At 40.2% G+C, this 27,353-nt stretch overlaps 1 protein-coding gene across 5 annotated transcripts; it reads right to left on the bottom strand.

Annotated features, from left to right (window-relative positions):
- Positions 1-414: 414 nt before the first annotated feature.
- Positions 415-25,825, bottom strand: LOC142100690 (cysteine-rich hydrophobic domain-containing protein 2-like). 5 transcript variants are annotated; one of them, XR_012678882.1, is made up of 9 exons: positions 25,631-25,825; positions 18,565-18,619; positions 12,727-12,882; positions 11,029-11,085; positions 10,866-10,925; positions 1,330-2,541; positions 895-1,299; positions 728-807; positions 415-638 (listed from the first exon to the last, which is right to left on the bottom strand). XR_012678882.1 is itself a non-coding variant. In XM_075184411.1 (6 exons), the coding sequence occupies exons 1-6, from the start codon at positions 25,804-25,806 to the stop codon at positions 10,249-10,251; spliced, it is 555 nt and encodes a 184-aa protein (XP_075040512.1). In that variant the 5' UTR covers positions 25,807-25,825; the 3' UTR covers positions 5,770-10,248. The 5 variants fall into 5 exon arrangements, 1 of the variants encoding a protein (XP_075040512.1); XR_012678883.1 differs by lacking the exon at positions 415-638 and having other exon boundaries at positions 726-807; XR_012678884.1 differs by lacking the exon at positions 415-638 and having other exon boundaries at positions 726-1,014; positions 1,120-1,299.
- Positions 25,826-27,353: the final 1,528 nt, after the last annotated feature.

The following is a 27,353-nucleotide window of genomic DNA, read 5'->3' as shown; positions in this document are numbered from 1 at the left end:
GTCGGGTCAGTGTGTGTAGTGACACGATGGTCGAAAGTCTGCCCAAATGGACGATTATCGCCTCATTTGGTTGGTCGTACCGTTTAATATTTTCGTTCCAATCTCGTTTCTGTTGTGTAGTGTGTATAAACTTCCGTCCGATCCATGACAATCCTCCTATACTTCCTCAACCTGGGGGGCGTGTGTATGTAAATTTTTTGTCTGTCCCAGTACATGTTTTGTATAGATGTATATTGCACCTGTCTGGCTGCAGACCATTACACTTGTATAAAGCACGTGTGTTATTACCCTTTGCGTCTATGTTGGCAATGTATTCATATTTACCCTTTATAAACTATTAAAGTTATAAAGTCATATTAACCTTTATTAACTAATATTTGTGAAATACCCAGAATAAACCACACAGTGTTCATGCAACATTTTTATTGCAGGGAAAAAAAGTACAAACATTTTTACACACAGGTGTTTGAAAGATCTGCGTGAGACGTGAGCGCGCCCATAGGTGCTCAGAGAACCAATCAGAGCGCAGAGTACTGCAGAGCACTTCATCACAAAATAGTATTTTTAAAGGTGCTACTGGTTTATGGCAGAACAGGTCTTGATGTCGCTTGGGTTTCTATTCCCTTTGATTTCTTTACCTACGAAACAAGAAAATAAAAAATGTTTACCATTTAACTTCTATATCTGTAATTTATATTCAACGACATAAATACTCTCATTTTCTCACCTAGCACACTGCTCGAGATCAGTTTATGTTTTGGTCCCTGTGGCGCAATCGCAATAATAGCGGGCTTAACCCCATATATTCTGGAAAACAGGCACCATTTTGGTCATTATAGCAGTACAGGTATGTGCCCAAAGCATTTAGCTGTCTACACATGTTCACTGAAATACCTTTGTGTCGAACTTCTTTTATATATTTTTCTTTTTCAATTTTTTCTTGTTTGATAACAGGTGTAACATTAGTGGTATCAGTGGTATCTAAACAGGCCTTCTCACCGTTAATTCTTCGTTCTGACATCAAAAAAATTATGTTACAAATTAGGCGTTTACATTGCTTTATGCGACACTAGAATGAAATAAAGTCCTTCAAGCAGGTACACTACACGTGTTACTGACCTTTTTTAATGTCGTTGTCATCCTGGTCCAGTACTTTGACCATCATCTCCACCTCTCTTGGGCTCATTGGATTTGCTCTTCTTGAGTATCTCCATCCCCCACCTTAACTCTTTCAACATTTTTTGGCCCTTCCAGCACCATCTATGACTCTGTCTCCATAGCTGCAACCCCCACTGACACCTTCTCCTCAACCTTAACACCCACTGACACCTTCGCGCTCGCCATCTTCTCACGCTCCTCAGCGCCAAACAGGTTCCTCTGTCATTTTATACACTCAGACATGGGCGTTCGTTTCTGCTGTCGACCAATCAGCGATGATGCCCGCCGATAATGGAGCATCCCATTACATACGAAGGGATTTTTTTTATTAGGGAATATTCATTGCATTGCAGTTAAATGTTTTTATAAATTTTATGTATGTTTGTAAACTTCTATTTTATATGAATGAATGAAGAGACAATGTTGCATTCTCTTTTTATGTGGCTTTGGGTGTTAACTAGATTTTCTTGACCATATATCAGTTTTGCAGACATTGTGGGGTGTGTGTCTCAGTACTAAGGTAGATATATCACTCAAGTTTAAGCACAATGAGTGAAAGGTTTAAATAAAAATAAAAAAATCTATGCACTTGAGAAAACTTTTCTTTATTAAAATATTTTTTTTTTTTAAAGAAAAAAAATTCTTATACAATATATTAATATATGTGAACCTTTGTTTCTTATATTTATTTATGCCAGGTGTATTCCTCAAAATATCTTAATAAGTGTGTCACAGTATGTTCTTTTGCCAAGAGGGTGCAATGTCACATATACAGATATCATCTAATCGTAAGGTGCCACAAAACTCCACACGACCTGTACTAGGTTTAACAAAATGTACATAAAAAAACTGAACAAAGACATTGGGTTGGAATGGTCTCTAAGACCCCCCATTCTCTCATGTCGCTCCCATCACCGACCCTGGGTAGACTGACAAAGAGCGGCAGTAGAGGTGGAATAACATTTTGGTACCACTATATTCACTGCCTGATTCCCACAAACAAAACTCCTGCACAAATCCAATGGGAAACGGATTTGAATCGAACTCTTACCGAACAACAATGGGAAAAAATTTACGTAAACTTCCACCGTATGTCTAAGTGTATTAACCATACAGAGATGCAAGTCAAACTTATTAACCGACTGTACCTTACTCCAGAGCGGTTGCACAGGTTTTGGCCAGGCCAATCGAAATTTTGCTGGCGCCAATGTGACCAAGTAGCAGACATCTTCCATGTCTTCTGGACATGTTCGGTGCTTCAGCCGCTGTGGAGTGAAGTATTTGCCTTAATCTCCACTGTCTTAAAGACCCCCTGTTGCCCCAGATTCGGCCTTAGCTCTACTCCATGTCTACCCGACATCCATTCCAAAGCACGATCGGTACCTAGTGGGCCACATATTGATAGCTGCTAGAGGGGCAATAGCGCAAAACTGGAAGTCCCACATTCCTCCTACTATTACTCAAATCATTTCTAAGATACAATATAGCTTTGAGATGGAAACAGACACGCCCTATGCCTCATCTGCATCAGCCCCTATTATAAGATGGTTCAGATGGCATGAATATATCACTGATGGCCCAGGGGATCCCCAGGATATCTCTGGTTACCCAACGACTCATTCACCAGCGGCCCTTGTAGAATACCCCCAGCCCATTGACCAGCTCCCATCCCCGGGTATTCTCCCCCTAGAGGAGCTATCTTCAGACAACCACAGTGAAAGTTAAAGTTAATATGTCTTACTGTTTCTTATATTTGTAAATACATACTGTTGATACTGTGTGCCTTGGTTTAATTGAGCGATTCCTTTCCCCCTGTGTGGGGAACCCCCATGTGTGTCCCTTTGTATGTATTTTCTTCTCCCCCCCCCCTTTTTTTTCTGTACCCCATATACTTTTGCAATATCTGAATAAAAATATTGATGCAAAAAACTGAACAAATACAGACAAGGTGGAAGAAGGTGCAAGCATTAGACAAGTAGTAGAGAGGCTCCTGCTTACTATAGGGAAGGGGCAATGCTGAAACACTATAAGCTAGTGGCACTCGAGAGGAAATTGAGATGGTGGCTGGTGGTACCTAGATTGAGTAGTAACAGTTAGAGTGGGATAGGCTATAGTGAAGAAGTGTGTTTTACACAGTGCTTGCAAGATTTAAGTTTGGGGCACAGTCTGGTCACGTGAGGTAGGGAATTCAATAAGTTGGAGCAAATAAGAGAAGTCTTTAAGGCAGTAATTAGAGAGGAAGCAAGGTGCAGGTGAATAGTTTAAATCTGATTCTGGGGGGTCCTGAATCAGTGCAGGAATTGTTCAAGGGACCACAGCGTAAGATCGGTCTCATTGCGACACTTATGGAAGATAGCAGGAATGTGCAGCTAAGTGGTTAGCACTACTACCTCACAGCACTGGGGTCATGAGTTCAATTCCCAATCATGGCCTTATCTGTGTGGAGTTTGTATGTTCTCCCCATGTTTGCGTGGGTTTCCTTTGGGTACTCCGGTTTCCTCCCACACGCCAAAAACATACTGGTAGGTTAATTGGCTGCTAACAAATTTACCCATGTCTGACTGTATGTATGTATGTATGTATGTATGTATGTTTTAAGGAATTTAGACTGTAAGCCCCAATGGGGCAGGGACTGATGTGAGTGAGTTCTCTGTACAGTGCTTTGGAATTAGTGGCACTATATAAATAAATGGTAATAATAATACTTGGCCCTAAGTGGGTGTGGATTGCTGGAAGTGGCAGAAGGAGATTTCTTGACAGATTGTGTTTATTTTGTCTTTGAAGTAAGTGGTGAAGTCATGGGCAATGAGGGATGAAAGTGAGAGAAGTGATGGAGGTAGGCAGAGAAGTAAATTGAAGGTGGCAAAGAGGCGTTAGTGTTTGGTCAAATGGACTGGATGAATATTACAGATTTAATTTAGGTTTGCTTGACATAAGAGGGCAGTGTAGGAAGACAGGATAAATTTGTAGCAGAGGATGTTCGTGTTGAAGCGACTCTTTGTCCATTGGCACTCAATACAAGATCACTTTTGCAGGTGGCAGGGTTATTACTAACATTTATATATTGCCAACAAAATACACAGTACTTTCAGAGAGAGTTTTGAATCATTTACATCAGCCCTGCTACTGTAGCAGTTATAGTCTAAAATTTGGAACATTTACCAGTAAAAGAAAATTACACCTTCAATACCAAATACTACTTAAAAAATTCTTGAACATTCAAGATTACATATTTTTATATAATCTAACATGTATTACCACCTGCAAACTATATGTATGAGCAACACATTTCATTTTGGGCTAATGTACTTTACTGTATTACTAGGTGCACAGCCACTTTCCATTTTTGGGTACTGTGTCAGAGCCAAACCTGTGCGTGACCATTTGTGAATCAGCACTCAGTGGTATGCACATGATAAAAATGTAACTTCAAATGCCTGCCTACAATTGCTTTAGGACCCCTATGTTAAGTAGAACTGTTTTTTTATTTAAACCTCCTAAACTATTGCTCATTGGAGTCTTGTTTATGACTCCTGCTAGAAGGGATGACTGCAGTTCAACCCCAACAATTGCTGCAGCAAATCGTCCTTGAGAATTCACAACCTGGAATTTAAATAGTGCTATGTCTCTAACATTGGCCTCAATGATATATACCATTTATATATAAAACACAGAACTCCCTATTCTAAAACATAGGGATAACAGAAGTCACCAGAGTGCTGTTATACAGAAGACATCCATCGTTCTAGCACCCATGTTATCTCAACTAAAACATGTTTTTATTAGGAAGAAGCTCTCACAAAAAACTTAAGTAGCATTGGAAATCTTTGTTTATAAACCTTGTGAAGCATGTCCTACAGAAGTATGTAGCCTTGCAGCAGCAGTGTGGCTATTACAACAACTAAGCATCATCAAAGCCCAAAGATTAATTGTTTTAATAGGCCCCCTACTTTTTATGATCACCTTCACTATGCCAGATTTGAATACAGAACATCACAACTTGCACATGATAGTGGCAGTAATGCAGTAGATTTTTTAGGAGACAATACCTCCCCCATAAGTGAGGGATTCTGAGATTACATATATCACTGTGTATATAGGTCGGTGTTTCTATACCTTATAGAATTTATGTTGGTTCATTTCTTATGTATGAAACATAAGATAAACAGCCTACGAAATATTGTGACAGGTGACTCATCAACAAATCTTCCAATGTTGCAGAGTGTGGATGGCACACGCCTCTGTCCCAATGGTGACTTCAGCAGTCTCTTGCCCGTTTGGCATAAGTATGTGATGGTGTATGCAGCACCAAGATATTCTGCAGTACATGGTTGCAGTAAATGGTCTTTTTTCTTATTTATTCAGTCCAGCCAACATCAAAATTGAACAACCCCTCTAAAAAACCCATCCCCATAGCAATTCTTGTGTGGCATTACCCACGTAAAGGAATGGAAAATAACCTAATTCATAACCTGTGGGTCAGTGGTAGGCCATCAGATCAGTCATTAGAATCGAACATAAATTATATGTTATAAAAGATGCATTAGAGCCAATTGTTTTGAAAATAAATACATATACTTGAAAATGATCACAAACAGAGTCAAAAGAACATTTCATTTGTTAACTTTTATTTAAACAGTTGAAATGCAGTTTGACCAACAAGTCGAAAGTGACAATTCCCACTCATAGGTACAGTGTGGATCATATGTTTGGCACATCTATGTTACTTCTGTCCTTCCATTTGCTTATCCCACGGCTGGCAACAAAGCAGCTCAGTTTATGTCACCTAGTTACTTTTCAATAAGAAAAGAGTGTTTCATAAGCAGACCAGATGAAAGTTATTGAGTGAAAGTCCTTAAATGGGAAGTTCGACATAAATTCCAGGTGCTACGTCAAACTTGGATTTGCAATGCTAATACTGATGCTCTGTAGCCACTGCTGAGTAATATAATCCTTGATATAACAATTCATTAAACTTCAATGTACAATGCAGAATAACAGTCAGCTCTTAACATATAATTTGATAAATGTATATGAGCCGATCTTATTAATAAGTATTTGATATACTGTACACACCTAAAATGGTAGAACATTATACACTGGATCAGGCATTCAGATCTTACAAATGAAGTAGTGTTAGTCATTTTAGGCAAAAAAAAAAAAATCCACTAAAAATGCAAAAGGTACACCAAAAATAATCATTACAACTAAAGTTCTGCCAATATTTGTTAAACAACAGTTTACAGATTTACTTTGAATTTATCTGCCTGGTAAAAATAGCACTACATTTTGATTGCGGTATCTATTTAAATTAGCCCTACATTCAGAACACCAATGGTGAGGGAATTTCAACAAAACTACCAAACTTATTCAGAGGGTGTGGCCCAATTTAGTCATCTGCATGGTAACAATTGGTACGCTGTACAAACACTGATATATTCAAAAAGAATGCAACTTTTATATGGTGCGCTTCCTTTTTAACTCTCTCTGTTAGGGGTCGTAGTGCACTATTTATTTTCTCCTTAATTAGCAAAATTTGTACAGCTTGTGGAAGAAAGGAATTATGGGGATAAATAGTGAAAGCGAGGCACAGTGCAAACGTATCAATGATCTAGGTGCACAAAGTATTGGATACATTTTTAATGGATAAAATATAAAGAAAATGCTATTTGCAACACACATCAAACCACCTGATGTTCACTTTGAGCAGTCGAGTACAGATTATACTATCTATAGGTTATAGCCCATTAAAGAAATACACATTTTAATGTTTTAGTCAAGTTAACAAGTGACTAGAAAAGAATGAAGTATGAGGAAAAAATAAATAACTGGCCTACTCAAGTCAGTACAACCACCCAAACCTGAATGGGAAGACTTCCTCCATGGGTGACAGAGGACTCCAACCCTCCCTTTCGCACACTAAAGTGTGATATATAAACAGAAACCAAAGAACACAGAATCAGAGACTAGGAAGCCTGCTTTTGGTTTGTCTAGAAGAGTGCCAGGAGCATTAAGTAGGAAGGTGGTGCTGGCCATACACATTGCAATATCAAAAGCAATATTGGTCAATTGAGCAGACATAGCAGCTGCTGTTATCCCACAAAACGTCCTCTCCCCAGTAATAATCCTGATGGACATGGATCATTGCCAGACATGGTAAATTCTGCTATAAGATACCAAAGAAGCCCTATTATGATCTATGTGTGCAGACATCTTCCAAACAACTCCTGCGATACTGGAAAAGATCAAAACGCTTGGCCCTATTGCCAAGTGTCCAAACCTTTTCCAAGTTGACAACCTCTGACCAAATTATATCATGTGTGGGCAGCAGAATTCAAGTAGAGTAGCCAGCTAATGGGAGTTAATATAGTACATAAAACATTTAATTTTTTTTACAGAAAGACTAGAATCAGGGGGTATGCAAAACGGTTTTTTTTAATGTGTCTACCCTATAAAATATAAACATAATTACATTTGTAGAACAAGAACAAGAGTAGATGGCTATTTTAGTACATCATTATACATTCAATTTAGTGGTTTAAACATTAAATAACGCTTCTGGGTCAATTATTGCTTTTTTTTTTCTTTTTTTTTTATAGAAATGAAAGACAACACCAATCGCAACTGCAATTCCAGGATTAGTGGGGATGACTGGACAAACCAAACATGCATGGAATTAAAATAAGAAAAAAAAGATGGCATGAAGGACATTTTAAATATCAAAGACCCCCGTGGTGGACCTTAATATGCAAAAAAACCACATTTCTTAAAATAGAATAGGTTAATGCACAAACCTAGGATGCAAAATAAAGAAGTGGCAAGGTACTCAAATCTCTACTCTCTAGTACATAAACTTTCTGATTTGTCATTTTGTACAATTTTGGTCAGGGTGTAGTGGATAGAGACTGGCCCAAAATTGATTTTCCTGCCCAAGATTGCTTACTTAAGGTCACAGTTGGCAATAATGCAACTTTCAGTTCAGATGGCACCGTGGCGGATTACTTCTAGTACAGTCATAGTCAAGATATAAAACTAGGCTTTATTTTAAAACATAACATTTATCAAGACTGAATTTAGGACAAACACATTGTGCGAGTAGGTATTTGTCTGGCATATGCTAATGACACTGCCAAAAAAAAAAGAAGGTCTGGATATGGCTTCAGAGAAGGTCAAACTCCTATATCATAAGTTAATATTTTCACAGAACATGTTTTAGAGGCGAATAGATCAGTATATCTCAAAAAAAGAAACTGCAACATCTCTTATGACACTGCATTCACCAACCATACAGTAAAATCAGTTAAGTGGCCACTTGAATTACAACAGGGCTTTTTAAATGCTAAGCCTTTAACCTATGCATGGCCTATCGATAAACAGCAGCCTCTCTCTACTATACTTTTACCAATTATAAACGCAATATAGCTAACATACATTATGCCAATATAGGACAGCACTGAGATAACAGAAAATATGTAAACAAAATAACTTTTCTTACCAGCCTGCAATATGAAATTATAGGGATTTGTAAATGTTTGCCAAAGATAAACAGTTTTCTTACATTTATAAACTTCTTACAGTAAAATATTAATGACTTCTCAGGTTACACTCAAACCATACAAAATAGATATGAACTATAAACAGAGACAAATACTTCCATCTTTTTTAGCCAACAATTGTTGCCTTGGTATCTGTAAATAGTGGAGGCAGGTCACAACACATCAGTATCCCTTAAAAGCAATACGTAAAGGATAGTGAACATGAACACTTATTAGACAGCTTGGGTTAGGAGAGAACACTTATGTATACTTGGTTCAGTTAATGTCTCTGCAGTCAAAGAATGAATTGCTTGGCTTTCATAAAAAGTGGCATGACCAGTAAGACTTATTCTGTGTCTCCCAAATAAAGGAGACACATTAAAGACAGACACCATCTTACCCAGTTGACATTGTAGCTGGCTTTCATTTGCTGCACAGCACTAGTTACAATGTTCACGTTCTCTAGGTAGGTTCTAAAATGGGGTTTTTTTTTCTCCCTTTTTCTTACAGGACAGAGAGGGCTGCTGCCCTCTCTCTCTCTCTCTCTCTCTCAAGTCTGCTCTTTCCTCACCTCCACATACACAATCCAATTATGGCTTTACAAAAAAACCAAAACAAACCCTAAATTTAAAACCAGACCGTTAGCTTCTGCTAAGAGAGCCCAGCATCACAAAGCAAAATAAACACAGTACAAATGAATGAAATGGTTCATACAATCAAAAGATGCCTACATGTACATTTATAATGGATAGAGAATCATTGGCAACATTGTAACAGCTGTATTACATTCTGTAAACAGAAGCAGAACACTTGCAGGTTTGAAAAAGGCAATATTTACATTTTTTGGTTAAATAATCCATTTCAGCTTACAATATATATATATAACTCATTTTGAGGTCTTGACACATCACATATCTCTTGAAGTAATCAAAGAATGTATAGTTTATATAGAAAGATCTGCCCAGCTATACAGGGGACCTCTAACAGACTAGGGTAATTTATGACTCTCCAGATTGTGTTGAAGTCCCAGCAATGCACGCCAGTACAGGGACTAGCAAACAAGAACTTTAGAAGACAAGTGTATATCTGAGTGAGGTTTTGCAAAATAATGGAAACAGATTAAACCATACATTATAATAGTGGAAAAATAGATGTAGGTACAATAAGGCAACAAGCTAGTTAAAGCAGCACTGATGTACATCCCTAACTGCAACTATATACATGTATGTATGTGTATTTGATATTGTTTCCAGCAGTGCGAGGTGGTTACAGTTATGCAAGCTGCTTGACACATTTGCACTGCACAAGCTAAAATGAAGTGCAACACAGAAAGCTTCCCTTAACATAAAAAAATAAGTGTGCAAATCTTTTTTCCCTACACAATAAAAAATACTGGAGCTATTAGGATACCATACTGCTATACAAAAGTCAGTCTTTTGTGTTTTAAAAACACAGTACTAGTATACCTTTTCTTTCCAAAACCATCTAAAAAGGCACAAAGGGTAGGAATGACAGGTAACAAAATAACATGAAATGAATTGAGGGCGTGTTCTTGTCAGTCCGGTCGAAAGATCGGATATTTTGGTAAGAATTCTATAAGTATGACCTGTAACAGAAAACAAGCAACTTGGGTCAGCAGATCTGCTTATAAACTTACTATAATGTCACATTTATTGACAAGCATGCATTATGATGAACGTGCTGTTTTTAGCCATCAACAATAAGCAGAAGTGGTGGCTAAAACGAATAAAAGCCAAGGAAGCCACACAGCTCGGTCAACACAAATCACTTGCAGTAACAAGTAAAATATTTGAATGTAAAAGTTTCTGAAAGGCGGATCCTTTTTCCAATGTGCTTCCTGACACCATTACATTGAGTGCTTTCCAGATGCAGTATGAGCTGTGGGACGCTCTGTGTAACAATCGGGAAGCTAAGAGGCCGATTGGTGAAGAGAACACACTGGAAAAGTCACTGTCGTCACCAATAGTCACAACCACTTCCTTAGCAAGCCTTCAATAGGCAGTATAATGATTTTGCGAGAATGTGGCATAGGAACAGGAAAAATCAATCAACTGTCTACGGGTAGAGATGTGATGAACTTAGGCGAGAACTACAAAGTGTGTTTAAATGTTTTCTTAAATAAGAAACACATGATATAACAATAATACTCACATATTCCATCAAATTGTTTGATTCACATTTCCTTCTGCTTAATTTCCAGTGCAAACCAAGCTGAAAAACAAATAATTGTTGCAATTAAAAAAAAAACCAAACAAAAAACAAAACAAAACATTGAATTCACCCTTGCAGCCACATTTACCTATAAAACTCTTACCTTGTGATACAATCTGTTATTCTCCCAGTCCAATAGTTTGTGAATGGATCTTCTGGTCTAGTACAATATAAGATTCAACATTGGAAATTAGGCTGTTTCTTTCAGTTTCTGATGTTATACATCAATGTTGGTTAAAGATAGCATAGATCATTTCAAGCACTGACAGTGTTAACAATATATGTGCTAGCCAATAATGTATCCAATGGTTAAAGTACATTATAACAATACACCCAAGAAATGTTTACCAACAGTAAAACAAAATATTGTCCTTTGCCCAATGTATCCGAAATCCATTTGTTTTACCAGTATTTTATAGCAAAAGCAAACCAGTTATATATTTTTCAAGATGTAGCAATAACCCAAAAACAAGTTTTGTTTATGACAGATTGCTGTATGTATGAATGAAAAAGAAAAAAATTTAAGCCTTTTGTGTCCTGCGTAACTACATATAACCAAAATCATCACTCCAAGTGCTTAGTTGTGCTCTGTTCTGTTGTAGGTTTAAAAATGTCCAAAACATTAGTTATAACTATGTTAAGGATGAAAGTTGTAGCATTTCCCTATTCATTTATTTTTGTAAAATCTGTTCACCATTTTTCTAGTATACATACACTATTGCTAAGAAACATTCATAGCTCGGTAATACAATGCAGATTTCATATTTGACATATCTACCCTTACCTGAGCAGTTTCACCACCAACCACTACAATGTAGAGTTTCATGAGAAAATTGGGCATATTTCTCAAGTAGGCCTTAGCAGAGCCTCTGTGTGGCAAGAGGCATGGCTGACAATCATGCTGTCAATGTTCAAAGTCTCTGCCCCAGTAGTAAATTGCTCTGTTACTGTACTTCCTGACAATACAATTACACTAAGTCCCAGCGACATAACTACCGATGCTGAGATTTTAAGGGGGGTATTCAATTGTTCCTCCGGGCGCCACCGGAACGAGCGCGTTAAAACTATTACCGTTTATACGGTAAACTTGCACGTAAAAAACGTTAATACAGTAGTTTACTCGCTGAATTTCATCCCGCAGCGGAGTTTCATCTCGCAGCTCAGGGAGCTGCGAGATGAAATTCAGCGAGTAATTACCGTATAAACGGTAATAGTTTTAATGCGCTCGTTCCGGCGGCGCCCAGAGGAACAATTGAATACCCCCTTAAATGTGGGATACGAGCTGCAACGTTATCACGGACCAGTGCAGAGTAAAAGGTCTTCTACAAATCACATAAAGACGACTGGGAGATTATGGCTTTCATGTAGAAATATGCAATATGTCTTAAAGGATGCCAACTGTACAACTGTTAAACTTCTTACAGCCCCTAGTTCGAATACAAGTGTCAATTCATTGTAATTTTGAACAAGTCAATTTATTTTACCATATTATTCTGTACCTATTCAATATTGCCCATCAATTTTTTTAAACAATACATTTTGACTACGTTTCTGTCATATGAAAACAGCAAAAATACATAGACCTAAAAGACGAATAAATGAACATTGACTGTAAATGACCTACAAAACATCAGGAGCGGAATTAGCTTTTAATGATTAAAAAAAATTAAAAGCTTCCTAACCATACCACTATTATCTAGAAATAAAATGCTAGGTATGTTTTGTCCTAATCCACTCAATGGTAAGGCACAATTGTAAACTCATACATCTCTATAAAACTGTACAAAGTACAATTACTTACCCTTTTGTTCATGCATATAACAGGCCACAAACTAAAGCCCAATGTACAACAGCAGCAGATACAGCCACATAGCAACCACTTCACATTGAGAGGCAGATTCTTCCTCAAGCAAGCATTCACACGCCCGATACTGGTTTTATACTCTTCTGGAGCTACCTGCAGTCACAAATCACATTTTTCAGTAATCAAGGATACAAACATGGGAAAGTAAGTAGGATCAATTTAAAACTTATGTAGCAAATATACACAGACCATTTCTATTCATAATATAAATAATGAACCAAAACAATCAATATAAGATATGCTGCAGATTAGTAGTGTCCACTTGTTTCACCAATAGTTGACCATAAATAGATAGTTAGTCCATAGGAGGTGGCACTCAATGATTTCCATACATAGGACTTCAACAATAGGCGTTTAATGTAGATTACCAACGTTTCAGTTAGAAATCTACATTAAACACCTATTTTTGGAGTACTGCGTATTGAAAACATGATATGCCGCCTCGTATGGACTCTATGAACAGCTCTTTTTTTGCGCATGGGTAAATGGAGATGATTGAGAGCCACAAAAAAAACTAAACAAAATACAAACCAAAAAAAAAAAACGCTCAATTACACGAAACAGTAAAAATGGCCCTGTAATTGAGCTTACAATCCAATATCTTTCTGTATCTATCTGAGACAGTGTGGGAAAAGAAAGGCAACTTTAAATGCAATTTAAAATATTTAACCACTTCTGCACTATAGACATTGCCTCCTGGAAGCAAAAGTGTCCATATGTAAATAATAAAAAAGTGTAAATTTTACATCCATGAGATTATTACACCACACTGCTAATCACGGGCAGTGACCATGATCAACAGTGCTAGCAAGGAGGATCCCCCCAGCAAATTTCCCCTACGAAAAATGAAAATAAACCACACATAAAAAAAAAATAAAAAAAATAAATAAATCACAATTCACACTAATAAAGAATAGAGTACACATTTGATATTATATAGATATATATTAGTAATTTACACACACAAATATATATATAATTTTGCCACATGTGTTCTCATTACTCTCCAAATAGATTACATTATATTTAACAGTCATTTTCAAATTGAAGTTATATACAGATTTACATTTTTTAGTTTTTTTGTCCCTTTATTACAAGACAACTGCTGCAATGTGAAAACACAAAATGTTTGTCTGCTGGTTAGTTTTCCAAATGTTTTTTTTTTTTGTCCCTTTTCAGAAGAAAAAGATAAGAGGCCCAATTCTGGTTGTACTCATCTATCTATACGCTGTAAAGACACATTATTTCCTTTAGGCATCTTTTCTCCTCTTCTTCTTTTAAACATTGTTAAAAGGGGGTCATAATATTTTACGACAGGATGCAATGAGGGCCGCAAACAGTGAAAACCTAAGCAAAGCCCAGCAGGCTTGATCTGGTTGGGGAAGGGAGAAAATCACTGTCATGACCCCATCAATCACCTGTCATCTCTGTTGACAATACCAGAGAAACATTTTATGACTTACACCCCTGAACTGCAGACTTATCTTTCTATACAATTTCTTATTGTGAGGGCATTAGGGCAGGAAACTGTGGTGTCTTCCCTTAAGGTCCAACAACTCACTTTGTTGTCACCTGGAGCATGTTAGGGCCACGGCACCATAAATCTTCAGGTAACTGATTTTGTTACTGTGACAAGAAAATACAGTCTTCAAACCAGAAGTGCCACAAAAATAACTGTACCTAATTAAAGAGAACATGAATACTTTCTACAGCAAAGGAATCATCATCTTCATTTATTTATATAGCACCAACATATTCCGTAGCGCTTTACAATTGGGGACAAACACAGTAAACTAATAAACAAACTGGGTAAAACAGACAAAGAGGTGAGAAGGCCCTGCTCGCAAGCTTATAATCTATGGGTATGGATCTTAAGGTGAGCTACTTTAAATGCGGTTTAAATTTATTCAGTGAAACAAGTGTTTGTTAAAGGTATTCACTTGAAATACGCACAACTAAATTCCTTCCAATTAATAATACTTTCATTTGATCCATTTAACAGGGATTCGCATATAGCCAGGACCTCTGACATTCACCTTTGGCACTAATTAGATACACCAAGTCTGATCTTTCCAGCAAGAATGAATATATTTAAGTTTATGATTCAAGTGATTTTCAGTTACCTGTCAAGTTGCTTCTACAAAAATGAAGAGAGCAGCAGTAACATGCAAGAAAGACATCTCAGTGTTCTCCAAAGAAAATATTGCCAGTCAGGTGGCATTAAGAAGTAGCCGGGAGGGGGCAGTTGTCATACTTGGCAATAAACTTAATTTTTCAACGTTATTGCAAACACCTACCAGGACTGGTCAGACTAGTGATCAGTGGTCTAACACACACTGTTGGCTGTAGTGCTCACATAGTGCTTGTTCTAATAGGAGAAACAATGGTTTATTCTATTAAACTAGAGCTCTATTGGGCTCCAAGAGCCAGGTGACAAGTAAAAACTGCAGAGTGGAGCACCCGGGAAAAAGATGCTGGGGAGAACACTGCATCTTATAGCAACATCACACTGCCTACAAAACATGGGTTTTTGCCGGGGCGAGCTGCGAAGACCCGGGTCGAGGCTCAGTGTGTAAGGGGGTCAGTGCAAAACCCCAAATCTGATGATCCGGGAATTAGACCCTGGACTTTTGCAGGTTTATTCCCAGGTCACCTGTTGTGTGAACGGTGCAACCTGGGTTTTTCAACAACAAAAAAAAAAGGGCCCCTTTAAATTACCTCACCATTTTTCAGCCAATTAATGCTCCTTTTGCGATGACTGACACTTATTGCCAGGGCAGACCCGGGATCAGTATGAACAGGGTCGACCCGGGAAATTCACGGGTCCAAGGTGCAGTTTGTATGGGGTCTCTGAGCTGAGATGCTCTGTAACACGGCAAAATCCCAGCTTGAAAAACCCGGGATATTGCAGGGGCGGCAATGTGAAAGTAGTATCAGAGACACTTTCCTCTTTAGAGGACCAATTTATTGGCTTCAATATGCTACTTTGCAAATTACATTAATTTATCTTCCTGTTTTTCAGCCACACATCACAAATCATATGAAAACGCACACCCCAGAAAAATTGTCCATCTGGAACCATTAGTACTAAAATAGACAGCATAACTTACATGCATAAAACAAACAACAAAAAAAGCCACACACGGCAAGGTCCTGTAGCAGCCTCAAGCAATGTGCGGCTGAGGTGTGAGCAAAATTCAGCTACGTCTTAGGTACCGAATGGGACCTTGTGCAGAACTGAATTCCCCCCATATACACACACAGTGGATATAAAACATTTGCACACCCTTATTGAAGTTGCAGGCATCTGATATACAGCCTAAAATCAAGATAAATCATCTCAAACATTTCTCTACCTTTAATGTGACCTTACAACCAACAAAAATCAAGTTAAAAACAAATATACAATTTTTATGAAATAGAAGTGAAACATAAAACAATACAGCGGTTTCATAAGTATGCATACCCTTTCACAAGGGGCTGTTGCTGTGTTCAGAGTTAACCAAATCACATTCTAAATTATGTTCAAAAGGTAATCAGCATACACCTTCCAGCAATGAACGTGATTGTAATTAACCTCAAATAGGATCATGTGTTCCTCTAGGATTTCCTTGCAGTTATGTTTTATTGCACCCTACACTGGGATAGCTATAGTCCTGCTAGAAGCTTTCAAAACATCTACATGATCTCATTGCTGAAAGGTACCAATCTGGAGGGCTACAAAGGAATTTCAGAGGCATTACAAGTACCACGGAACAATATGAAGACCATCAATAAGTGAAGAAAATTTGAGACTCAGGACAAGAGAAAACTCATCAGGGAAGCTAGCAAGAGGCCTACGGCAATATTAAAGGAGCTGCAGGAATTTATGTCAGGAACTGTTCACTCCTTGCATGTGACAACAATCTCTTGTATATTGCACATGCCTGGGCTATGTGGTGTTGTGGCATGACAGAAGCCATTTCTCACCAAAAAAAACAAACAAACATGCAAGTCAGTCTAAATTTTGCAAAAAAAAAAAAAAAGATTATATTCGGTCACCCAAACCATGTGTGAAATGTCTTATGATCTGATGCCCTTATTTATAAGATATATGGTTGGCACAGAGACAACACGGCTCAACCAAACACCATACCAACTGTGAAGCTAGGTGGTGGCAGTATCATACATTTTGGGGCTACTTCCCTTCAGCTGGGACAGGGGCTCTAAGTCAGGATAGAGGGTATATAGAATAGCTGCTTATAACAAGATATTTTGGCACGAAACCTAGCCCAGTCAGAATCCAGACCTCAATCCCATCGAAAACCTTTGTGTGGACCTAAGAGATCCCCCTGTAATTTGATGGACCTTGAACTTACTTGCAGGGAAGAGTAGTACAGAATTGAAAAGTCCATCTGTGCAAACTTGAGAGACTTATTCAAACAGGCTCACCGCTATAATAAAAGCAAAGGGCGCTTCTACAAAGTATCAGTTTGTGGGTATGTACACTTATGCAACTGGGTTATTTTTTTCACCTTTTTCCGAAAAATTGTATATTTGTTTTCCCTTGAATGGTGTTGGTTGCAAGGTCACATTAGAAGGTGGAGAAAGTCTGACCTGATTTATCTTGATTCCACGCTTTATATCACAAACACTTGCAATTTCAATAAGGCTGGGTATACTTTTATATCCACTGTATATATACACATACAGCTCTATTATATGATGGAAAAAGCCTGGTTTCCAAGTCTTAGGGTGATGGCTACCAGCTGTCTGCCCTAGTATCCCTTCTCTAGCAATCTGCTGCTGACACTTACAAAAAAATCTATACACAAATTCCGCCTGCACACCTCTGTGAACCAGTAAAAGTGCTACTATTCTATTTGTACATAAAAGCTAGTCAGCACCATCAGGTCAGATGGCTGACATCAGCACAAAAAGTATTTAGTTATGAGACCCACTGGTATCAACTAGTTTTGCGGAAATAGATGATCTTTCACGTAACCAGCACCTGCTTATAACCACCATCAGCAGCAGCAGGACCATACTCTCATACAAAGCACCATGGTTTCCACCGGAGTCAGCCACCAGAATGGGCTCATTCTGCAATGCTGGGTTTCAGGCTCAACTGTTTCTGGTGAAGATCAAGTGTACCAGCACCCACTGTGACATCTTCTTGTCACCAAGTTTGCCCTGGTCTTCATTCTCAACTTATCATGGTAGCCTCCTTGTGATTCAAAGGAGTCCACAGAACCCAGTAATATACGTATAGATACAATGTATAATAACTGGTGTACAGTAATCCCAGACAACCAATTCTGCAGTCATTTATAATAGTTGTAAACTATAAAAGAGAATATATAACACTAGTGAGAAATTACGGGACTGTGCAATGTATTTTACATCCTTTACACTATGCGCTTTACAAGATATAGCGCATAGTGTAAAACAAACTTTGAAGCAAGCTTCCCTACATACTTTATAGCAGTTTTGAAAGTATGTATATTTAAACTGTGAACAATACACAGTGAAATAGCAGGATTTCTACCCACTACCCCACAAACCTAATTGCTTCAGTCTTGATGGCTGCTTCCTCTCTGCTGCTTGTTGTGTGGAACCAATCACAAAGGTGCAGCTTGAACTATAGCTTGTTTTGCCGCTAATGATCAAGCCAAATACAGAAAGACAGGAAATCTAATTGTAGTTCAAGCAACAGTGTGCCACACACAGCAAGCTGCAGTTAGAAGAAAGCTACCAGGAGTGATAAAAAAACTCTGCAAACTTAAATAGGCTTACCTTTCCTGTTAGGACAGAAGGGAATTCTGGATCAAATTTGTTGCTTAGACCAAATCTACAAGAAGAAGAAATATACATAAGTTCTGACTACATACTTTCTAAAAAGCATTGTTATTTAAAGCTGTGATATGATTTATTTATAAAGGAATATGTTAATATAAACCTTTGAGAAGAAAGCACATTCTATGAACATGTCTGCAACTAACATAAGTTAAACAGCCCATTTAAAACACCACAATTGTTGTTTTAAAATAAGACCTTCTCCCATACCTGTAAATCTCCCCCAAACCTTTACATACAGTTTGGAAGGAAAGAGGTGCAAACACATTAATTTCTTATTAGACATTTGTTTAGAGGAAGGACGTGGGGAGGGAAAACAAGAGACCTCTGAGGAATACTCTCAGATATCTGTTGTATTTAATATTAACAAGAGATGGAGATGTTTTGTGTCACTCCAAGGGGAACCAAATCACAACGAAGGAAAATAAAGACCTGTCGCCTCTTTTCAGCCTTACTATTAACATATTTAGAATGGATATGAACATTTGAAAAATATAAGCAAACACCATCTAATATACAGACATATTAATAAGCATCGAAAGTTCAGACAGTTCATTATACTGTGCAAGCTTGATTAGGCCAAATCATGATATAAACTAAGGCTACCCAGATATAATGGATACCAATAAGAGAGGAGTGCCTATGGTATAGTGAGATTAGTTATTGATGGCCAACTGTTACATGATAATAAGAGTGAGAATTACAGTTTGGTGCTACACTGTCAGTCTGATGATAAAATATGTAACTACCTATTACCCAATAGGCCAAGTAACATGTGTTACCGTTAGAGTGCTCTTTAATCATGTTATTAAGGTCACAGGCACTTCCGCAAGCATACCCTTAAGCTAGCCCCTCATACAGATCTGAAATGAAAAATTCATATTGTTTATTGTGTGAACCTTAACGCACCAATATAAAATATGATCAAAATTGTTTGTAAAGTTGCTTAAATAGCCCTCCCACTATGGGATGTCATTTCTGAAACAAGTTCAATATCAAAACAAACATCAAGTTGTATATCTAACAGAATGGCACATGACAATAGCAGTACATATAGATTACAGTATACTTAGTGTCTTTCAGCAACAATATTGTGTGTATACTGGTATACAATCTGTTACCTAGGAGGTTATAATAATCAGAAAAAGAAAGAAAAGGTAAAGAATTACTATTGTGCCATAAACACAAACATGACAACTGAGCATTTATTTCTATGGTCACCACAAAGCATACTGCCCACGGGCACACACACCCGACTGTTTACAAGCAAGCACCCCACACACGAGACCTATTGTGCAGGGGCAAGCATCACACACAGGTATTGTACAGGTACAAGACCTTATGCGCACAGGCAAGGGTCATACATACATATACATACATACAGTGCACAGGCGAGTGTCATACATACATATACATACATACAGTGCACAGGCGAGTGTCATACATACATATACATACATACAGTGCACAGGCGAGTGTCATACATACATATACATACATACATACAGTGCACAGGCGAGTGTCATACATACATACATATACATACATACATACAGTGCACAGGCGAGTGTCATACATACATATACATACAGTGCACAGGCGAGTGTCATACATACATATACATACATACAGTGCACAGGCGAGTGTCATACATACATATACATACATACAGTGCACAGGCGAGTGTCATACATACATATACATACATACAGTGCACAGGCGAGTGTCATACATACATACATACAGTGCACAGGCGAGTGTCATACATACATATACATACATACATACAGCGCACAGGCGAGTGTCATACAAACAAACATACATACAGCGCACGGGCGAGTGTCATACATACATACATACATACAGTGCACAGGCGAGTGTCATACATACATATACATACATACATACATACAGCGCACAGGCGAGTGTCATACAAACAAACATACATACTGCGCACAGGCGAGTGTCATACATACACACATACTGCGCACAGGCGAGTGTCATACATACACACATACTGCGCACAGGCGAGTGTCATACATACACACATACTGCGCACAGGCGAGTGTCATACATACACACATACTGCGCACAGGCGAGTGTCATACATACACACATACTGCGCACAGGCGAGTGTCATACATACACACATACTGCGCACAGGCGAGTGTCATACATACACACATACTGCGCACAGGCGAGTGTCATACATACACACATACTGCGCACAGGCGAGTGTCATACATACACACATACTGCGCACAGGCGAGTGTCATACATACACACATACTGCGCACAGGCGAGTGTCATACATACACACATACTGCGCACAGGCGAGTGTCATACATACACACATACTGCGCACAGGCGAGTGTCATACATACACACATACTGCGCACAGGCGAGTGTCATACATACACACATACTGCGCACAGGCGAGTGTCATACATACACACATACTGCGCACAGGCGAGTGTCATACATACACACATACTGCGCACAGGCGAGTGTCATACATACACACATACTGCGCACAGGCGAGTGTCATACATACACACATACTGCGCACAGGCGAGTGTCATACATACACACATACTGCGCACAGGCGAGTGTCATACATACACACATACTGCGCACAGGCGAGTGTCATACATACACACATACTGCGCACAGGCGAGTGTCATACATACACACATACTGCGCACAGGCGAGTGTCATACATACACACATACTGCGCACAGGCGAGTGTCATACATACACACATACTGCGCACAGGCGAGTCTCATACATACACACATACTGCGCACAGGCGAGTCTCATACATACACACATACTGCGCACAGGCGAGTCTCATACATACACACATACTGCGCACAGGCGAGTCTCATACATACACACATACTGCGCACAGGCGAGTCTCATACATACACACATACTGCGCACAGGCGAGTCTCATACATACACACATACTGCGCACAGGCGAGTCTCATACATACACACATACTGCGCACAGGCGAGTCTCATACATACACACATACTGCGCACAGGCGAGTCTCATACATACACACATACTGCGCACAGGCGAGTGTCCTACATACACACATACTGCGCACAGGCGAGTGTCATACATACACACATACGGCGCACAGGCGAGTGTCATACATACACACATACGGCGCACAGGCGAGTGTCATACATACATACGGCGCACAGGCGAGTGTCATACATACATACGGCGCACAGGCGAGTGTCATACATACATACGGCGCACAGGCGAGTGTCATACATACATACATACGGCGCACAGGCGAGTGTCATACATACATACGGCGCACAGGCGAGTGTCATACATACATACGGCGCACAGGCGAGTGTCATACATACATACGGCGCACAGGCGAGTGTCATACATACATACGGCGCACAGGCGAGTGTCATACATACATACGGCGCACAGGCGAGTGTCATACATACATACGGCGCACAGGCGAGTGTCATACATACATACGGCGCACAGGCGAGTGTCATACATACATACATACGGCGCACAGGCGAGTGTCATACATACATACATACGGCACACAGGCGAGTGTCATACATACATACATACGGCACACAGGCGAGTGTCATACATACATACATACGGCACACAGGCGAGTGTCATACATACATACGGCACACAGGCGAGTGTCATACATACATACGGCACACAGGCGAGTGTCATACATACATACGGCACACAGGCGAGTGTCATACATACATACGGCACACAGGCGAGTGTCATACATACATACGGCACACAGGCGAGTGTCATACATACATACGGCACACAGGCGAGTGTCATACATACATACGGCACACAGGCGAGTGTCATACATACATACGGCACACAGGCGAGTGTCATACATACATACGGCACACAGGCGAGTGTCATACATACATACGGCACACAGGCGAGTGTCATACATACATACGGCACACAGGCGAGTGTCATACATACATACGGCACACAGGCGAGTGTCATACATACATACGGCACACAGGCGAGTGTCATACATACATACGGCACACAGGCGAGTGTCATACATACATACGGCACACAGGCGAGTGTCATACATACATACGGCACACAGGCGAGTGTCATACATACATACGGCACACAGGCGAGTGTCATACATACATACGGCACACAGGCGAGTGTCATACATACATACGGCACACAGGCGAGTGTCATACATACATACGGCACACAGGCGAGTGTCATACATACATACGGCACACAGGCGAGTGTCATACATACATACGGCACACAGGCGAGTGTCATACATACATACGGCACACAGGCGAGTCATACATACATACGGCACACAGGCGAGTGTCATACATACATACATACTGCGCACAGGCGAGTGTCATACATACACACATACTGCGCACAGGCGAGTGTCATACATACACACATACTGCGCACAGGCGAGTGTCATACATACACACATACTGCGCACAGGCGAGTGTCATACATACACACATACTGCGCACAGGCGAGTGTCATACATACACACATACTGCGCACAGGCGAGTCTCATACATACACACATACTGCGCACAGGCGAGTGTCATACATACACACATACTGCGCACAGGCGAGTCTCATACATACACACATACTGCGCACAGGCGAGTCTCATACATACACACATACTGCGCACAGGCGAGTCTCATACATACACACATACTGCGCACAGGCGAGTCTCATACATACACACATACTGCGCACAGGCGAGTCTCATACATACACACATACTGCGCACAGGCGAGTCTCATACATACACACATACTGCGCACAGGCGAGTCTCATACATACACACATACTGCGCACAGGCGAGTCTCATACATACACACATACTGCGCACAGGCGAGTCTCATACATACACACATACTGCGCACAGGCGAGTCTCATACATACACACATACTGCGCACAGGCGAGTCTCATACATACACACATACTGCGCACAGGCGAGTCTCATACATACACACATACTGCGCACAGGCGAGTCTCATACATACACACATACTGCGCACAGGCGAGTGTCCTACATACACACATACTGCGCACAGGCGAGTGTCATACATACACACATACGGCGCACAGGCGAGTGTCATACATACACACATACGGCGCACAGGCGAGTGTCATACATACATACGGCGCACAGGCGAGTGTCATACATACATACGGCGCACAGGCGAGTGTCATACATACATACGGCGCACAGGCGAGTGTCATACATACATACGGCGCACAGGCGAGTGTCATACATACATACATACGGCGCACAGGCGAGTGTCATACATACATACGGCGCACAGGCGAGTGTCATACATACATACGGCGCACAGGCGAGTGTCATACATACATACGGCGCACAGGCGAGTGTCATACATACATACGGCGCACAGGCGAGTGTCATACATACATACGGCGCACAGGCGAGTGTCATACATACATACGGCGCACAGGCGAGTGTCATACATACATACGGCGCACAGGCGAGTGTCATACATACATACATACGGCGCACAGGCGAGTGTCATACATACATACATACGGCACACAGGCGAGTGTCATACATACATACATACGGCACACAGGCGAGTGTCATACATACATACATACGGCACACAGGCGAGTGTCATACATACATACGGCACACAGGCGAGTGTCATACATACATACGGCACACAGGCGAGTGTCATACATACATACGGCACACAGGCGAGTGTCATACATACATACGGCACACAGGCGAGTGTCATACATACATACGGCACACAGGCGAGTGTCATACATACATACGGCACACAGGCGAGTGTCATACATACATACGGCACACAGGCGAGTGTCATACATACATACGGCACACAGGCGAGTGTCATACATACATACGGCACACAGGCGAGTGTCATACATACATACGGCACACAGGCGAGTGTCATACATACATACGGCACACAGGCGAGTGTCATACATACATACGGCACACAGGCGAGTGTCATACATACATACGGCACACAGGCGAGTGTCATACATACATACGGCACACAGGCGAGTGTCATACATACATACGGCACACAGGCGAGTGTCATACATACATACGGCACACAGGCGAGTGTCATACATACATACGGCACACAGGCGAGTGTCATACATACATACGGCACACAGGCGAGTGTCATACATACATACGGCACACAGGCGAGTGTCATACATACATACGGCACACAGGCGAGTGTCATACATACATACGGCACACAGGCGAGTGTCATACATACATACGGCACACAGGCGAGTGTCATACATACATACGGCACACAGGCGAGTCATACATACATACGGCACACAGGCGAGTGTCATACATACATACATACGGCACACAGGCGAGTGTCATACATACATACGGCACACAGGCGAGTGTCATACATACGGCACACAGGCGAGTGTCATACATACGGCACACAGGCGAGTGTCATACATACGGCACACAGGCGAGTGTCATACATACGGCACACAGGCGAGTGTCATACATACGGCACACAGGCGAGTGTCATACATACGGCACACAGGCGAGTGTCATACATACTGTACACAGGCAAGTGTCATACATACTGTACACAGGCAAGTGTCATACATACTGTACACAGGCAAGTGTCATACATACTGTACACAGGCAAGTGTCATACATACTGTACACAGGCAAGTGTCATACATACTGTACACAGGCAAGTGTCATACATACTGTACACAGGCAAGTGTCATACATGTAGGGGAGAGCTACTGAACTACTAGAGATTTGCCACATACAGAGGCGCAGCACTGTTCATAGAGAAGTATTTTGCAGACAGGACTATATGTGAGAAAGGAATAACCCATAAGAGTGTATACGCAGAAGGCCTGGCTCCACATACGCCACCTCCCCTCACAGAATAACTCCCTCCATCTCTTACACGGTAATGTGTCCAGCTCCCCTCACCACTACGGGATCCGGCGCGTATCTGAGCAAATGCTCTTCAGCTACGACCCGACCTACACCTGTATCACGGTCCTCTCCTTCCTCCTCTTCTTCCTCATCCAACTCGTATATGGTATCGAAGTCCGCCATGTTGGGTAGCAAGACGCTCATGACGTCACCACACACGGTGCTTGTATTGCAGTGACATCACGTGACGCTGCAAGTGGGCGGGGCCAAAGCCCTGGAATAAGTAGGCGGGAAATGAGCATAGACGTCCGGGCTGTAAGTAAACGTATGTTATTTGTACATACTGAAGAAACATTCCCCAATAGATGCAAATTATCAGTATAAACTCTATAGTGGAAACAAATGTCCATGTATGCTTGTACAAATTATCTGGAGCGCTAATAAAAATAATTCAAGACACCATCAAATAGTTCAAAATCCGTTCTGGTGACAACATTGGCGTAAGTAAAGTAAATATTGTATATGTGAAAAGTGCAATCTACTGGAAAATAAGAGCCATATTATCCTTAAGTGCCACATAGTGAATAATGGTCCAGCCAGATTGGAAAGGTTCTTAGTAAAATACTAGATAGCTATCTGTACTAAAGGTGATTCAGTACTTGTTAGTTATATGGCAAAAAACTCTGTCCAATACATCTGTCATTTGGTTTTAAGTTATAGGAATATAAACAAAGATAAGTTTTATCTTTTTTTTTACTTTGCTTTTCTTTATAAAAAAAAAAAAAGTCTTATTAGTCATGGGAGATTACAATAGGGCTCCCATATTTTGAGTAATGGATCCAGTACAAATTGACAACTTGTATTTTAAATCACTATTGATGTCACACCAGGGTATTTCCTATTACAACCCTTTAGCACTTTGTTTCTATTGCATTGTACAAAATATATTTATGAAGATCATGGTACCAGGATAGAATTTGACTGCAAATAAGAACCATCTAGTCTGCCCATATTTTTTATTAACCTATGGTAACCTCAAACCCTATTTGGATGTGAACAAAACAATACCTGGCCCCATTAGTGCGCCTGATAGCTGTCAGTATCATCTGCAATCAGAAGATGGGGGGTGTCTCGTGCATAATCCTCTCATCTGCATTATTGTTTATAAAAAAATCCAAAATGCTGTGGCATTGGTATGTGTAATATTTCTTAATGTAATTTTGTATTAAACGGTTAAATCATAATATTATGATTGAAAGTATGAAGTCTGTGAAGTCCACGAATGATTGCAATACCAGAAAAATACACAAATAACTAGGTTTCCACAAATTAAAGGTCAAGGTATTTCAGGACACACAGCATTTGTACACACAGCATTTGCAATTGTAATGCTTTTCTTCGACCTTCCACTAATGCCAATAAACTTTTCATCATCTTTTTTGGGAACAGAAGAATCTACTGCCCTGTCCAGCAGCCCCATTTAGTTAGTTTAAATATCCAGTAATTAAACTTCTGAACTACTCATTAAGAACCTCTGTTAGATTGGGATTTTCCTGACATAGAGAAAACCAGCCACTTGTCAGCACAGGGCTATTTATTCTATGGGAAGGGCGGGGCAAAACAATAGCAATCCTCCGTCTCATAGACTCCTCTCATAGACTACTAGCCATATGCTGAAAAGTGCTGGTGCTCTTCCCAGCCCACCCTGTGCTATATTGGATGGAGTAAAAAAAAAAGATTGTTTCCCCAGG

Source organism: Mixophyes fleayi, chromosome 9 (genome assembly GCF_038048845.1).
Source record: "Mixophyes fleayi isolate aMixFle1 chromosome 9, aMixFle1.hap1, whole genome shotgun sequence".
Lineage (NCBI taxonomy): Eukaryota > Metazoa > Chordata > Amphibia > Anura > Limnodynastidae > Mixophyes > Mixophyes fleayi.
This window is presented reverse-complemented; position numbering and strand designations above follow the sequence as displayed.

Bases quoted from the DNA above. Each gene is read 5' to 3' on its own strand.
- LOC142100690 (XM_075184411.1), bottom strand. From the start codon at position 25,806: ATGAGCGTCTTGCTACCCAACATGGCGGACTTCGATACCATATACGAG. The intron at 12,883-18,564 runs GTAAGCCTATTT...TTGTGACTGCAG, and splicing joins CTTCTGTCCTAACAGGAAAG to GTAGCTCCAGAAGAGTATAA. The intron at 11,086-12,726 runs GTAAGTAATTGT...ATATTGTACTAG, and splicing joins TTATATGCATGAACAAAAGG to ACCAGAAGATCCATTCACAA.